Source organism: Pseudophryne corroboree, chromosome 10 (assembly GCF_028390025.1).
Source record: "Pseudophryne corroboree isolate aPseCor3 chromosome 10, aPseCor3.hap2, whole genome shotgun sequence".
Taxonomy (NCBI): Eukaryota; Metazoa; Chordata; class Amphibia; order Anura; family Myobatrachidae; genus Pseudophryne; species Pseudophryne corroboree.
The window spans coordinates 4,194,552-4,210,966 of NC_086453.1; the positions used below are offsets into that span (position 1 = coordinate 4,194,552).

A 16,415-nucleotide genomic window follows, 5' to 3' on the forward strand; every position below is an offset into this window, starting at 1 on the left:
CCAACAGCTCTCACTGGTGGTAAGGATAGTGCAGGGGAGGCCCAACAGCTCTCACTGGAGGTAAGGATAGTGCAGGGGAGGCCCAACAGCTCTCACTGGTGATATGGATAGTGCAGGGGAGGCCCAACAGCTCTCACTGGTGATATGGATAGTGCAGGGGAGGCCCAACAGCTCTCACTGGTGGTAAGGATAGAGCAGGGGAGGCCCAACAGCTCTCACTGGTGATAAGGATAGTGCAGGGGAGGCCCAACAGCTCTCACTGGTGATATGGATAGTGCAGGGGAGGCCCAACAGCTCTCACTTGTGGTAAGGATAGAGCAGGGGAGGCCCAACAGCTCTCACTGGTGGTAAGGATAGAGCAGGGGAGGCCCAACAGCTCTCACTGGAGGTAAGGATAGTGCAGGGGAGGCCCAACAGCTCTCACTGGTGGTAAGGATAGTGCAGGGGGAGGCCCAACAGCTCTCACTGGTGATAAGGATAGTGCAGGGAAGGCCCAACAGCTCTCACTGGTGATATGGATAGTGCAGGGGAGGCCCAACAGCTCTCACTGGTGATATGGATAGTGCAGGGGAGGCCCAACAGCTCTCACTGGTGGTAAGGATAGAGCAGGGGAGGCCCAACAGCTCTCACTGGTGATATGGATAGTGCAGGGGAGGCCCAACAGCTCTCACTGGTGATGAGGATAGTGCAGGGGAGGCCCAACAGCTCTCACTGGTGATATGGATAGTGCAGGGGAGGCCCAACAGCTCTCACTGGTGATATGGATAGTGCAGGGAAGGCCCAACAGCTCTCACTGGTGATATGGATAGTGCAGGGGAGGCCCAACAGCTCTCACTGGTGATATGGATAGTGCAGGGGAGGCCCAACAGCTCTCACTGGTGATATGGATAGTGCAGGGGAGGCCCAACAGCTCTTACTGGTGATATGGATAGTGCAGGGGAGGCCCAACAGCTCTCACTGGTGATAAAGATAGTGCAGGGGAGGCCCAACAGCTCTCATTGGTGGTAAGGATAGTGCAGGGGAGGCCCAACAGCTCTCATTGGTGGTAAGGATAGTGCAGGGGAGGCCCAACAGCTCTCACTGGTGATAAGGATAGTGCAGGGGAGGCCCAACAGCTCTCACTGGTGATATGGATAGTGCAGGGGAGGCCCAACAGCTCTCACTGGTGGTAAGGATAGTGCAGGGGAGGCCCAACAGCTCTCACTGGAGGTAAGGATAGTGCAGGGGAGGCCCAACAGCTCTCACTGGTGGTAAGGATAGTGCAGGGGGAGGCCCAACAGCTCTCACTGGTGATATGGATAGTGCAGGGGAGGCCCAACAGCTCTCACTGGTGGTAAGGATAGTGCAGGGGAGGCCCAACAGCTCTCACTGGTGGTAAGGATAGTGCAGGGGAGGCCCAACAGCTGTCACTGGTGATATGGATAGTGCAGGGGAGGCCCAACAGCTCTCACTGGTGATATGGATAGTGCAGGGGAGGCCCAACAGCTCTCACTGGTGATAAGGATAGTGCAGGGGAGGCCCAACAGCTCTCACTTGTGGTAAGGATAGAGCAGGGGAGGCCCAACAGCTCTCACTTGTGGTAAGGATAGTGCAGGGGAGGCCCAACAGCTCTCACTGGTGGTAAGGATAGTGCAGGGGAGGCCCAACAGCTCTCACTGGTGATATGGATAGTGCAGGGGAGGCCCAACAGCTCTCACTGGTGATATGGATAGTGCAGGGGAGGCCCAACAGCTCTCACTGGTGATATGGATAGTGCAGGGGAGGCCCAACAGCTCTCACTGGTGATATGGATAGTGCAGGGGAGGCCCAACAGCTGTCACTGGTGATATGGATAGTGCAGGGGAGGCCCAACAGCTGTCACTGGTGATATGGATAGTGCAGGGGAGGCCCAACAGCTCTCACTGGTGATATGGATAGTGCAGGGGAGGCCCAACAGCTGTCACTGGTGATATGGATAGTGCAGGGGAGGCCCAACAGCTGTCACTGGTGATATGGATAGTGCAGGGGAGGCCCAACAGCTCTCACTGGTGGTAAGGATAGTGCAGGGGAGGCCCAACAGCTCTCACTGGTGGTAAGAATAGTGCAGGGGAGGCCCAACAGCTCTCACTGGTGGTAAGAATAGTGCAGGGGAGGCCCAACAGCTCTCACTGGTGGTAAGAATAGTGCAGGGGAGGCCCAACAGCTCTCACTGGTGGTAAGAATAGTGCAGGGATATGCAACACTTGCACATCTGAATCTGTATACAAAGTGCTACGATGCTGCTGCTTTTTTCATGCCAATTTCCGCTGTGCTGCTTCTGCGATATTGTACATAAATTCCTGTGTGGTAAAGTCACAGCCAGGCGTCTCCGGTACAGACTGAGTGGTGTGTCGCTGCATCTGCGGTGGGAATTAGAAAGAAGAAATCTCGCTACGCAACACCGCTCAGCGCCTCTCTCACCGAGCCGTTCTGGGCGCTTTGTGTAACACGATCATTATTGGAAGCAGCCGGTAATGATCCTTTTCGGCACTACAAGGTGCGCTCTTACATGCCTGGAAGAGAACTTTCTTCTTGTCGGCAGATTGGGTTACTGGGAGCTGTAGGTGTTCTAAGAGCCTCACCGGCACTGACTAGTGATGGGTCATTCATGAATGATTAGTTCATCAGGAAGGAGTCAGACACGGACAGAATAGAGCCAGCAGCTGCATTAGGCTTCTCACTGTCTCACTCACTGGATTTTACTTCCTGAATCTGATGCTGTGAATGAAAGGTAAAAGTACAACACAGCCCAGCAATACAGATCTAATAAAAAATATCCTCTGCACTGCCTAGCCCAAGTCTCTGTGTGTCTGTGAGTGAGCATGTGTATCATGCTGCTCACCTTTCTGTGATACAATCACTGTCCTATTAGTCCAGATGTCCAAACACTTGCTGCTACTTCTGGTACTACTGGCTCCTGAGCATACTGCTGGGTGTTGTGTAGGTGCTGCTGCAGCACTGTTGTTATTCAGCTCTCACTCAGTGTCAGTCAGTACATCTCTGCTGCCACAGGGGGCACTGCTGCGCTCAGACATGGAGTGGACTCACTCTGTGGAGCTGATTGAGCTACATTGTCCTGACGACTCATGAGTCATTCTCCTTGCAAGTAGTTCAGTGATTCATTACAGATCACTGATCAGCTCACTGACTCAATGACTCTTACAGCCATAACAAGTCAGTGCAGTACCTCAAAGCTACCATGTGTGGTGCTGCTGTGCACAGGCATATGCATTGTATGGAGCTGATACTGAGCTGCATATAGCCATGATTCATTCCCCCAGTATATTAGGTGACAAGCTACACTCCCAATCAGCTAAAGACACAGTGCTGAGTGCTGCATGCTATCCTGTAGGGTCTGATTACTCCACACAAGACACAGGAGGATATGTACTATGACCCTTCAAGTGACATAAAGTGGAGCAGTTCCCCTAGCAACCAATCAGCTTCTGTCACTTTATATACTGTTGAAGATAAATGACAGAAGCTGATTGGTTACTTTGCAACATCTCCACTTTATCTCTCTAAGGTCTGTTACATTGGCGCAAAGGGACTTTTTTTTCTTTTAATTATTGTATTTTAAAAGCAGAAAAAAGTGACTTATGACATTACTCTGAATTTGGGTCACTTGCATATTATGAAGTAAAAAGGAGTACCAACAATGGGATTAATATTGCAGAGATACATATGTCACTATAAGGTTGCTATATAACTTATTGCTTTTCTTAAATATAAAATAAATCTGACATTTTAAACATATCTGATCATTTGATAAAGATTATAACTCCTACAATGAGCTAGTATTAGAAATACCTACTCTATGGGGGTCATTCCGAGTTGTTCGCTCGCAAGCCGTTTTTAGCAGCATTGCACACGCTAAGCCGCCGCCTACTGGGAGTGAATCTTAGCATAGTAAAATTGCGAACGAAAGATTCGCAATATTGCGAAAAGACTTCTCTGTGCAGTTTCTGAGTAGCTCCAGACTTACTCTTCCAGTGCGATCAGTTCAGTGCTTGTCGTTCCTGGTTTGACGTCACAAACACACCCAGCGTTCGCCCAGACACTCCTCCGTTTCTCCAGCCACTCCCGCGTTTTTCCCAGAAACGGTAGCGTTTTTTCCCACACGCCCATAAAACGTCCAGTTTCCGCCCAGAAACACCCACTTCCTGTCATTCACATTACGATCACCAGAACGAGGAAAAAACCTCGTAATGCCGTGAGTATAATACCAATCTTCATAGCAAATTTACTTGGTGCAGTCGCAGTGCGAACATTGCGCATGCGCACTAAGCGGAAAATCGCTGCGATGCAATGAAATTTACCGAGCGAACAACTCGGAATGACCCCCAATGTGTAATAGTCTAGACTACTTCTAAATCCAATCACTCCTTTCAGTCTCAGAGTCAGAGTGAGATGATGAACTACATGAACTAATCTTCTGAACTAATCTTCTCAGTGAACTAGATCATAATGAACTAATCACCAAAGTGAACTAGATTTCCCATCACTAGCACTGACGTTACGCTCGGAAACCCTGTAAGTTGCTGGGTTAATAACCCGCTATTCAGAGCCGCCCCGTGCGTTCCGCTCGCTGGTTCCGGTCATGGAGCTGATTGTATTCTGGGATGATTGGAGTTTGTCTCCTGCAATGAGGCTATGGTCACCAGTAACCTGTCTCCCTCTCCACAGATATCCGAATCGGTCCCCCTCCTCAACCCAGCGCCCATAACCGCCTCCTCCAACCTAAAGCACTGCAACAGCCAGGAGGACTCCAGCCGCTGCTCGGACAATTCCAGCTTTGAGGAGCCGCTGTCTCCCGTCTCCGTCAGCTCTTCCCTCTCCCGCAAGCGCCACAGTGACCGGAACACGGAGCTTCCAGATCTGCAGGGCGGCGGCTTGTTGGAGAACGACAATACCTTCTTACCCAGCGACCCTACCAAGTGGAACGTAGAGGAGGTCTACCAGTTCATCCGGTCCCTGCCAGGTGCGTAATGTCGCTCAGAAGTGTAAGTTGTGTTTCGGTGGACCATCTGTCCGGCGTCCGGGAATTATTCTAGGCGTAGGGTCCTGGCAGAGTCTACAGTGCTGCAGCCGCTGTCAGAGAGGAGGGGGATCTGCAAGGAGCCTACACTGGGGCCACCTCCTCTCCTAATCCAAGCCTGACACACACACACATTGTTCTTTACAGGTGGACTTCCCCTTCCCCTGCATGCTGGCACTTTTAGAACAATCATGCCCAAATTATTAAGGGAACCCTGGCACCTGTAGTCCACCTGTAAAGAAAAAAATTAAGAGAGCACTCACAGCCCAAAGACTGTATTCCTAACAACTTGTCCTACTCAGTAAGCCCTTGGGTTGGATCCTCTTTGGTGCATGTAGTAGTCCAAGCGTCTTCAAAAAATACAACAGCGGAGATCCCACTCCCCATGGACGTGTGCTAGCACGTAGTGACAAGTGAGTGACATCCATTCTTGTAGGAATCAATGGGGCATGTGCTGATTGGCTGAGAGTGTGAGAACCGGCGCTCTCAGCCAATCAGTGCTTCCCCCTATCATTCCTATGAGAGCAGTGCATCTAGTGTACAATGCTTGTCAGTGGGGAACGGGGTTTTCAGTTGTTTATTTTGGACGGTTTCCCAAAGCGTCGCAGAATCGCCCAAAAAGCCAAAATGGACCGTTAGTAAAAATCCAGTACCTGTGCCCGATTTACTTCTTCTCTTTCATGCCCGAAACATTGCGGGTCAAGGCAAATTGCAAGTGGGTGACATGTACGTGACCACCCTCTGTGTATTCCAAGTGTCCTATCTGGTGACCAACGCGGTTTAACCCTTGCACTGCTACAGCTACTTATTCAGATCCATAAAATGAGTATCTGTGCCTGCTTTACTGTCCTATCTCGTGGCCAAAACCTTGCCGGGCCAGCAAAACACAAAGGACATCTGTGTGAGGGACACAAGTTCTTGTGTATACATTGTTAGTGATCCAACTTGATGTAATTGTTTTAATGTAAAATGTGTTGAACAAGAAGCGTACGTCATCATCGTCATTTCCTCTCCATCCCTCTCTTTTTCTCCACTCTGCCCTAATACCTTCTTCTCTTACTGTCCAGGCTGCCAGGAGATCTCCGAGGAGTTCCGAGCACAAGAGATCGATGGACAGGCTCTGCTTCTTCTCAAAGAAGACCATCTTATGAGCACCATGAACATTAAACTGGGGCCGGCCCTCAAGATCTATGCCCGGATCAGTATGCTGAAGGACTCTTAAATAATATGGGACAGATGGACTCTCCAGCCCCGTTCCTCCACGGTTGCTCCACCTCCTGCGCTCTCTGTGAGAATGGAAATGCTCTTGCAGGAGACAGCAGCGAGGAAGCCACCGTTTCTCCCCCGCAGAGCATATGCTGGATTATAGTACCTGCCCTGATGCAGAGGATATGAGGTTTTGCTGTAACCAGTGATGTGTGGACTGGGATCTAAACCTTGTTATTTATAGGAATCTTCTTCTTTACTTTATATTTTTTACAACCAAATTCTCTATTTTAAAAGGGATGTCCTGGTTTTGAGCAGAAATAATTTTGTATGTGATGGGTTTTATGTTTTGATGGTGTAGATAGTGGCCTAGTCCTACAACGTCGGGCGCCAGTAGATGCTTTATTGCAGCAACTTTAATCTGAGAGAGCGTGTTGCCTTCTCCTTCCTGTGCAGTAGTCAGGGCCCGTGGGGTTATGCCTGTGGCGGCGTAGGCTGGCCCCTCTCCTAATGCCACAAGTGTGGGAAGAAGAAGAAATGTGCAATGTAAGTATGGACCTAAAGCTTATTACTTGGGTCTTCCCTGCTTGGCACTTGCTCCCCTGTCTAAGCTGCAAACATTGCCTTTAATGATAGCCGCCTACAGAAACAATGTACAGCTGCCCAAATCTGTACTCTGAGGACGGGGCAGAAGCGGTATCTGGTGACTCCAGCCCGGTCCAGCCAAGCTTCTAGGGCAGCGGTCTCTCTCACAGTGTTGTCTCCCAGGACCTGCATCATGGGGAAGCATTGCAGGTGCCTGGACTGAAGGACCTGTGCGTCTTAAGAGTAGCGTGGAAAACCATTCACCTAGATTAGGCGCTAGTAAGTTATTGTTCCCGGCTCTAGGCTGAGGTCACCAGGTTCTACCACTACGACGTCATATGTCAGGTGCAGGAGTTACTGCCGGGCTGTGCAGGCCTCATGTACATATGGTTCCTGGTGGCCATTGCTGTTGAGGCATGGGGCACATAGAGAAAGGAGGCAGAGATAGAGCAGAATGCCTGTAATGAGAATGGCCCCATGAGGGCTAATGTAATATGTATCAGCCCCGCACAGCCGTGCAGTACTATCTGCCTCTACCCCTACAATGGCCCATGGGGGTCCAGTAATGGGTGCACAGTGCTACAGCGGGTCACTAATCAGCGGGATCAACTCCAAACATCGATTCAGCTGCATTATATTACAGTGACGTCTCGAGGCATCCACGCGGAGCGGATAGGTCCAGCGATACAGACCTGGCGCTACAGTAACTACAGATCCCAATGGCTCTAATTTCCCTGATATCAGATTATTTCCTTAGGATTCAGTCGGGAATTTCACCACCAATGTTTGTGCCGGCCAAATAGAAGCCATTCACTGTGAAGGAGAAGAGAGGTAAATGGCAACGCGGCCAGCCCCAGCATCTCCCACCCCCCTTGGTGGTCCTGGGACTGTGTCTCTGCGGCAGTTACTGTCCAATACACCTGTAACCCCTCCCGAAGGGGACCACTTCTAGAAAACATTGTTATACTCTTAAGCCATGGGGACTGGTTAACTGGTGCTATATTGGTGCTAGGTTATAAAACCCTTTTGCAAGTGTTATCTTTATTTTATAAATAAAGTTGCAGTTGAATTAACGCTTTGTTGTGACGTATAACGGGTTCAGCCAATTCGGGCGATATACTAAGGGGCCCATTTACTAAGAAATGCAGTGGCAATGTGACCTGGGAGCGATATTAGCATTACAGTATACGATTCTTATAGAACCTGCAGTGAGAGAGAGCCAGTCTCTGCGATGTGCTCAGTGTGCCCGCTCCCGCTGACAGTACATGTACAGCCCGTCTCTGCGATGTGCTCAGTATTCCTGCTCCCGCTGACAGTACATGTACAGCCCGTCTCTGCGATGTGCTCAGTATTCCTGCTCCCGCTGACAGTACATGTACAGCCAGTCTCTGCGATGTGCTCAGTGTGCCCGCTCCCGCTGACAGTACATGTACAGCCCGTCTCTGCGATGTGCTCAGTGTGCCCGCTCCCGCTGACAGTACATGTACAGCCGGTCTCTGCGATGTGCTCAGTGTTCCTGCTCCCGCTGACAGTACATGTACAGCCCGTCTCTGCGATGTGCTCAGTGTTCCTGCTCCCGCTGACAGTACATGTACAGCCAGTCTCTGCGATGTGCTCAGTGTTTCTGCTCCCGCTGACAGTACATGTACAGCCAGTCTCTGCGATGTGCTCAGTGTTCCTGCTCCCGCTGACAGTACATGTACAGCCAGTCTCTGCGATGTGCTCAGTGTTCCTGCTCCCGCTGACAGTACATGTACAGCCAGTCTCTGCGATGTGCTCAGTGTTCCTGCTCTCGCTGACAGTACATGTACAGCCAGTCTCTGCGATGTGCTCAGTGTTCCTGCTCCCGCTGACAGTACATGTACAGCCCGTCTCTGCGATGTGCTCAGTGTTCCCACTCCCGCTGACAGTACATGTACAGCCAGTCTCTGCGATGTGCTCAGTGTTCCTGCTCCCGCTGACAGTACATGTACAGCCAGTCTCTGCGATGTGCTCAGTGTTCCTGCTCCCGCTGACAGTACATGTACAGCCCGTCTCTGCAATGTGCTCAGTGTTCCTGCTCCCGCTGACAGTACATGTACAGCCAGTCTCTGCGATGTGCTCAGTGTTCCTGCTCCCGCTGACAGTACATGTACAGCCCGTCTCTGCGATGTGCTCAGTGTTCCTGCTCCCGCTGACAGTACATGTACAGCCAGTCTCTGCGATGTGCTCAGTGTTCCCGCTCCCGCTGACAGTACATGTACAGCCAGTCTCTGCCATGTGCTCAGTGTTCCTGCTCCCGCTGACAGTACATGTACAGCCAGTCTCTGCGATGTGCTCAGTGTTCCTGCTCCCGCTGACAGTACATGTACAGCCAGTCTCTGCGATGTGCTCAGTGTGCCCGCTCCCACTGACAGTACATGTACAGCCAGTCTCTGCGATGTGCTCAGTGTTCCTGCTCTCGCTGACAGTACATGTACAGCCAGTCTCTGCGATGTGCTCAGTGTTCCTGCTCCCGCTGACAGTACATGTACAGCCAGTCTCTGCGATGTGCTCAGTGTTCCTGCTCCCGCTGACAGTACATGTACAGCCAGTCTCTGCCATGTGCTCAGTGTTCCTGCTCCCGCTGACAGTACATGTACAGCCAGTCTCTGCGATGTGCTCAGTGTTCCTGCTCCCGCTGACTGTACATGTACAGCCAGTCTCTGCGATGTGCTCAGTGTTCCTGCTCCCGCTGACAGTACATGTACAGCCAGTCTCTGCGATGTGCTCAGTGTTCCTGCTCCCGCTGACAGTACATGTACAGCCCGTCTCTGCGATGTGCTCAGTGTTCCCGCTCCCGCTGACAGTACATGTACAGCCAGTCTCTGCGATGTGCTCAGTGTTCCTGCTCTCGCTGACAGTACATGTACAGCCAGTCTCTGCGATGTGCTCAGTGTTCCTGCTCCCGCTGACAGTACATGTACAGCCAGTCTCTGCGATGTGCTCAGTGTTCCTGCTCCCGCTGACTGTACATGTACAGCCAGTCTCTGCAATGTGCTCAGTGTGCCTGCTCCCGCTGACTGTACATGTACAGCCAGTCTCTGCCATGTGCTCAGTGTTCCTGCTCCCACTGACAGTACATGTACAGCCAGTCTCTGCGGTGCTCAGTGTTCCCGCTCCCGCTGACTGTACATGTACAGCCAGTCTCTGCGATGTGCTCAGTGTTCCCACTCCCGCTGACTGTACATGTACAGCCAGTCTCTGCGATGTGCTCAGTGTTCCTGCTCCCGCTGACTGTACATGTACAGCCAGTCTCTGCCATGTGCTCAGTGTTCCTGCTCCCACTGACAGTACATGTACAGCCCGTCTCTGCGATGTGCTCAGTGTTCCTGCTCCCGCTGACTGTACATGTACAGCCAGTCTCTGCCATGTGCTCAGTGTTCCTGCTCCCACTGACAGTACATGTACAGCCCGTCTCTGCGATGTGCTCAGTGTTCCTGCTCCCGCTGACTGTACATGTACAGCCAGTCTCTGCCATGTGCTCAGTGTTCCTGCTCCCACTGACAGTACATGTACAGCCAGTCTCTGCGATGTGCTCAGTGTTCCCCTTACCGCTGACAGTACATGTACAGCCCGTCTCTGCGATGTGCTCAGTGTTCTTGCTCCCGCTGACAGTACATGTACAGCCAGTCTCTGCGATGTGCTCAGTGTTCCCACTCCCGCTGACAGTACATGTACAGCCCGTCTCTGCGATGTGCTCAGTGTACCTGCTCTCGCTGACAGTACATGTACAGCCAGTCCCTGCCATGTGCTCAGTGTTCCTGCTCCCGCTGACAGTACATGTACAGCCAGTCTCTGCGATGTGCTCAGTGTTCCTGCTCCCGCTGACAGTACATGTACAGCCAGTCTCTGCAATGTGCTCAGTGTTCCTGCTCCCACTGACAGTACATGTACAGCCAGTCTCTGCGATGTGCTCAGTGTTCCCACTCCCGCTGACAGTACATGTACAGCCAGTCTCTGCGATGTGCTCAGTGTTCCCACTCCCGCTGACAGTACATGTACAGCCAGTCTCTGCGATGTGCTCAGTGTTCCTGCTCTCGCTGACAGTACATGTACAGCCAGTCCCTGCCATGTGCTCAGTGTTCCTGCTCCCGCTGACAGTACATGTACAGCCAGTCTCTGCGATGTGCTCAGTGTTCCTGCTCCCGCTGACAGTACATGTACAGCCAGTCTCTGCAATGTGCTCAGTGTTCCTGCTCCCACTGACAGTACATGTACAGCCAGTCTCTGCGATGTGCTCAGTGTTCCCACTCCCGCTGACAGTACATGTACAGCCAGTCTCTGCGATGTGCTCAGTGTTCCCACTCCCGCTGACAGTACATGTACAGCCAGTCTCTGCCATGTGCTCAGTGTTCCTGCTCCCGCTGACAGTACATGTACAGCCAGTCTCTGCCATGTGCTCAGTGTTCCTGTTCCCGCTGACAGTACATGTACAGCCAGTCTCTGCCATGTGCTCAGTGTTCCTGCTCCCGCTGACAGTACATGTACAGCCAGTCTCTGCCATGTGCTCAGTGTTCCTGCTCCCGCTGACAGTACATGTACAGCCAGTCTCTGCGATGTGCTCAGTGTTCCTGCTCCCGCTGACTGTACATGTACAGCCAGTCTCTGCCATGTGCTCAGTGTTCCTGCTCCCGCTGACAGTACATGTACAGCCCGTCTCTGCGATGTGCTCAGTGTTCCCACTCCCGCTGACAGTACATGTACAGCCAGTCTCTGCGATGTGCTCAGTGTTCCTGCTCCAGCTGACAGTACATGTACAGCCAGTCTCTGCCATATGCTCAGTGTTCCTGCTCTCGCTGACAGTACATGTACAGCCAGTCTCTGCGATGTGCTCAGTGTTCCTGCTCCCGCTGACAGTACATGTACAGCCCATCTCTGCGATGTGCTCAGTGTTCCCACTCCCGCTGACAGTACATGTACAGCCCGTCTCTGCGATGTGCTCAGTGTTCCTGCTCCCGCTGACAGTACATGTACAGCCCGTCTCTGCGATGTGCTCAGTGTTCCCACTCCCGCTGACAGTACATGTACAGCCCGTCTCTGCGATGTGCTCAGTGTTCCTGCTCCCGCTGACAGTACATGTACAGCCAGTCTCTGCGATGTGCTCAGTGTTCCTGCTCCCACTGACAGTACATGTACAGCCTGTCTCTGCGATGTGCTCAGTGTGCCCGCTCCCGCTGACAGTACATGTACAGCCAGTCTCTGCCATGTGCTCAGTGTTCCTGCTCCCGCTGACAGTACATGTACAGCCAGTCTCTGCAATGTGCTCAGTGTTCCCCCTACCGCTGACAGTACATGTACAGCCAGTCTCTGCGATGTGCTCAGTGTTCCTGCTCCCGCTGACAGTACATGTACAGCCAGTCTCTGCGATGTGCTCAGTGTTCCCGCTCCCGCTGACAGTACATGTACAGCCAGTCTCTGCGATGTGCTCAGTGTTCCTGCTCCCGCTGACAGTACATGTACAGCCAGTCTCTGCGATGTGCTCAGTGTTCCTGCTCCCACTGACAGTACATGTACAGCCTGTCTCTGCGATGTGCTCAGTGTGCCCGCTCCCGCTGACAGTACATGTACAGCCAGTCTCTGCCATGTGCTCAGTGTTCCCGCTCCCGCTGACAGTACATGTACAGCCAGTCTCTGCGATGTGCTCAGTGTTCCCGCTCCCGCTGACAGTACATGTACAGCCAGTCTCTGCCATGTGCTCAGTGTTCCTGCTCCCGCTGACAGTACATGTGCGATGTGCTCAGTATTCCTGCTCCCGCTGACAGTACATGTACAACCCATCTCTGCGATGTGCTCAGTGTGCCCGCTCCCGCTGACAGTACATGTACAGCCAGTCTCTGCCATATGCTCAGTGTTCTTGCTCTCGCTGACAGTACATGTGCGATGTGCTCAGTGTTCCTGCTCTCGCTGACAGTACATGTACAGCCCGTCTCTGCGATGTGCTCAGTGTTCCTGCTCCCGCTGACAGTACATGTACAGCCCGTCTCTGCGATGTGCTCAGTGTTCCTGCTCCCGCTGACAGTACATGTACAGCCAGTCTCTGCGATGTGCTCAGTGTTCCTGCTCCCGCTGACAGTACATGTACAGCCAGTCTCTGCGATGTGCTCAGTGTTCCTGCTCCCGCTGACAGTACATGTACAGCCAGTCTCTGCGATGTGCTCAGTGTTCCTGCTCCCGCTGACAGTACATGTACAGCCAGTCTCTGCGATGTGCTCAGTGTTCCTGCTCTCGCTGACAGTACATGTACAGCCAGTCTCTGCGATGTGCTCAGTGTTCCTGCTCCCGCTGACAGTACATGTACAGCCCGTCTCTGCGATGTGCTCAGTGTTCCCACTCCCGCTGACAGTACATGTACAGCCAGTCTCTGCGATGTGCTCAGTGTTCCTGCTCCCGCTGACAGTACATGTACAGCCAGTCTCTGCGATGTGCTCAGTGTTCCTGCTCCCGCTGACAGTACATGTACAGCCCGTCTCTGCAATGTGCTCAGTGTTCCTGCTCCCGCTGACAGTACATGTACAGCCAGTCTCTGCGATGTGCTCAGTGTTCCTGCTCCCGCTGACAGTACATGTACAGCCCGTCTCTGCGATGTGCTCAGTGTTCCTGCTCCCGCTGACAGTACATGTACAGCCCGTCTCTGCGATGTGCTCAGTGTTCCTGCTCCCGCTGACAGTACATGTACAGCCAGTCTCTGCGATGTGCTCAGTGTTCCTGCTCTCGCTGACAGTACATGTACAGCCAGTCTCTGCGATGTGCTCAGTGTTCCTGCTCCCGCTGACAGTACATGTACAGCCAGTCTCTGCGATGTGCTCAGTGTTCCCGCTCCCGCTGACAGTACATGTACAGCCAGTCTCTGCGATGTGCTCAGTGTTCCTGCTCTCGCTGACAGTACATGTACAGCCAGTCTCTGCGATGTGCTCAGTGTTCCTGCTCCCGCTGACAGTACATGTACAGCCAGTCTCTGCGATGTGCTCAGTGTTCCTGCTCCCGCTGACTGTACATGTACAGCCAGTCTCTGCAATGTGCTCAGTGTGCCTGCTCCCGCTGACTGTACATGTACAGCCAGTCTCTGCCATGTGCTCAGTGTTCCTGCTCCCACTGACAGTACATGTACAGCCAGTCTCTGCGGTGCTCAGTGTTCCCGCTCCCGCTGACTGTACATGTACAGCCAGTCTCTGCGATGTGCTCAGTGTTCCCACTCCCGCTGACTGTACATGTACAGCCCGTCTCTGCGATGTGCTCAGTGTTCCTGCTCCCGCTGACTGTACATGTACAGCCAGTCTCTGCCATGTGCTCAGTGTTCCTGCTCCCACTGACAGTACATGTACAGCCCGTCTCTGCGATGTGCTCAGTGTTCCTGCTCCCGCTGACTGTACATGTACAGCCAGTCTCTGCCATGTGCTCAGTGTTCCTGCTCCCACTGACAGTACATGTACAGCCAGTCTCTGCGATGTGCTCAGTGTTCCCACTCCCGCTGACAGTACATGTACAGCCAGTCTCTGCAATGTGCTCAGTGTTCCTGCTCCCACTGACAGTACATGTACAGCCAGTCTCTGCGATGTGCTCAGTGTTCCCACTCCCGCTGACAGTACATGTACAGCCAGTCTCTGCGATGTGCTCAGTGTTCCCACTCCCGCTGACAGTACATGTACAGCCAGTCTCTGCCATGTGCTCAGTGTTCCTGCTCCCGCTGACAGTACATGTACAGCCAGTCTCTGCCATGTGCTCAGTGTTCCTGTTCCCGCTGACAGTACATGTACAGCCAGTCTCTGCCATGTGCTCAGTGTTCCTGCTCCCGCTGACAGTACATGTACAGCCAGTCTCTGCCATGTGCTCAGTGTTCCTGCTCCCGCTGACAGTACATGTACAGCCAGTCTCTGCGATGTGCTCAGTGTTCCTGCTCCCGCTGACTGTACATGTACAGCCAGTCTCTGCCATGTGCTCAGTGTTCCTGCTCCCGCTGACAGTACATGTACAGCCCGTCTCTGCGATGTGCTCAGTGTTCCCACTCCCGCTGACAGTACATGTACAGCCAGTCTCTGCGATGTGCTCAGTGTTCCTGCTCCAGCTGACAGTACATGTACAGCCAGTCTCTGCCATATGCTCAGTGTTCCTGCTCTCGCTGACAGTACATGTACAGCCAGTCTCTGCGATGTGCTCAGTGTTCCTGCTCCCGCTGACAGTACATGTACAGCCCATCTCTGCGATGTGCTCAGTGTTCCCACTCCCGCTGACAGTACATGTACAGCCCGTCTCTGCGATGTGCTCAGTGTTCCTGCTCCCGCTGACAGTACATGTACAGCCCGTCTCTGCGATGTGCTCAGTGTTCCCACTCCCGCTGACAGTACATGTACAGCCCGTCTCTGCGATGTGCTCAGTGTTCCTGCTCCCGCTGACAGTACATGTACAGCCAGTCTCTGCGATGTGCTCAGTGTTCCTGCTCCCACTGACAGTACATGTACAGCCTGTCTCTGCGATGTGCTCAGTGTGCCCGCTCCCGCTGACAGTACATGTACAGCCAGTCTCTGCCATGTGCTCAGTGTTCCTGCTCCCGCTGACAGTACATGTACAGCCAGTCTCTGCAATGTGCTCAGTGTTCCCCCTACCGCTGACAGTACATGTACAGCCAGTCTCTGCGATGTGCTCAGTGTTCCTGCTCCCGCTGACAGTACATGTGCGATGTGCTCAGTATTTCTGCTCCCGCTGACAGTACATGTACAGCCAGTCTCTGCGATGTGCTCAGTGTTCCCGCTCCCGCTGACAGTACATGTACAGCCAGTCTCTGCGATGTGCTCAGTGTTCCTGCTCCCGCTGACAGTACATGTACAGCCAGTCTCTGCGATGTGCTCAGTGTTCCTGCTCCCACTGACAGTACATGTACAGCCTGTCTCTGCGATGTGCTCAGTGTGCCCGCTCCCGCTGACAGTACATGTACAGCCAGTCTCTGCCATGTGCTCAGTGTTCCCGCTCCCGCTGACAGTACATGTACAGCCAGTCTCTGCGATGTGCTCAGTGTTCCCGCTCCCGCTGACAGTACATGTACAGCCAGTCTCTGCCATGTGCTCAGTGTTCCTGCTCCTGCTGACTGTACATGTACAGCCAGTCTCTGCCATGTGCTCAGTGTTCCTGCTCCCGCTGACAGTACATGTACAGCCAGTCTCTGCGATGTGCTCAGTGTTCCCGCTCCCGCTGACAGTACATGTACAGCCAGTCTCTGCGATGTGCTCAGTGTTCCCGCTCCCGCTGACAGTACATGTACAGCCAGTCTCTGCGATGTGCTCAGTGTGCTCGCTCCCGCTGACTGTACATGTACAGCCAGTCTCTGCGATGTGCTCAGTGTTCCCGCTCCCGCTGACAGTACATGTACAGCCAGTCTCTGCCATGTGCTCAGTGTTCCTGCTCCTGCTGACTGTACATGTACAGCCAGTCTCTGCCATGTGCTCAGTGTTCCTGCTCCCGCTGACAGTACATGTACAGCCAGTCTCTGCGATGTGCTCAGTGTTCCCGCTCCCGCTGACAGTACATGTACAGCCAGTCTCTGCGATGTGCTCAG

General features: G+C 52.9%; 2 protein-coding genes across 6 annotated transcripts in view; both read left to right on the plus strand.

Moving 5' to 3' along the window:
* Positions 1–7,920, plus strand: part of PHC2 (polyhomeotic homolog 2) — a 213,943-nt gene extending 206,023 nt beyond the window's left edge. For all 4 annotated transcript variants that reach the window (XM_063942027.1, XM_063942026.1, XM_063942028.1 and 1 more), the window contains 2 exons: positions 4,705–4,999; positions 6,124–7,920. In XM_063942027.1, the coding sequence (XP_063798097.1) occupies positions 4,705–4,999; positions 6,124–6,278 (450 nt within the window). In that variant the 3' untranslated portion in view covers positions 6,279–7,920. The remainder of the gene's footprint in view (positions 1–4,704; positions 5,000–6,123) is intronic.
* Positions 1–16,415, plus strand: part of ERMAP (erythroblast membrane associated protein (Scianna blood group)) — a 633,995-nt gene that overhangs the window by 220,112 nt on the left and 397,468 nt on the right. The window lies entirely within an intron of this gene.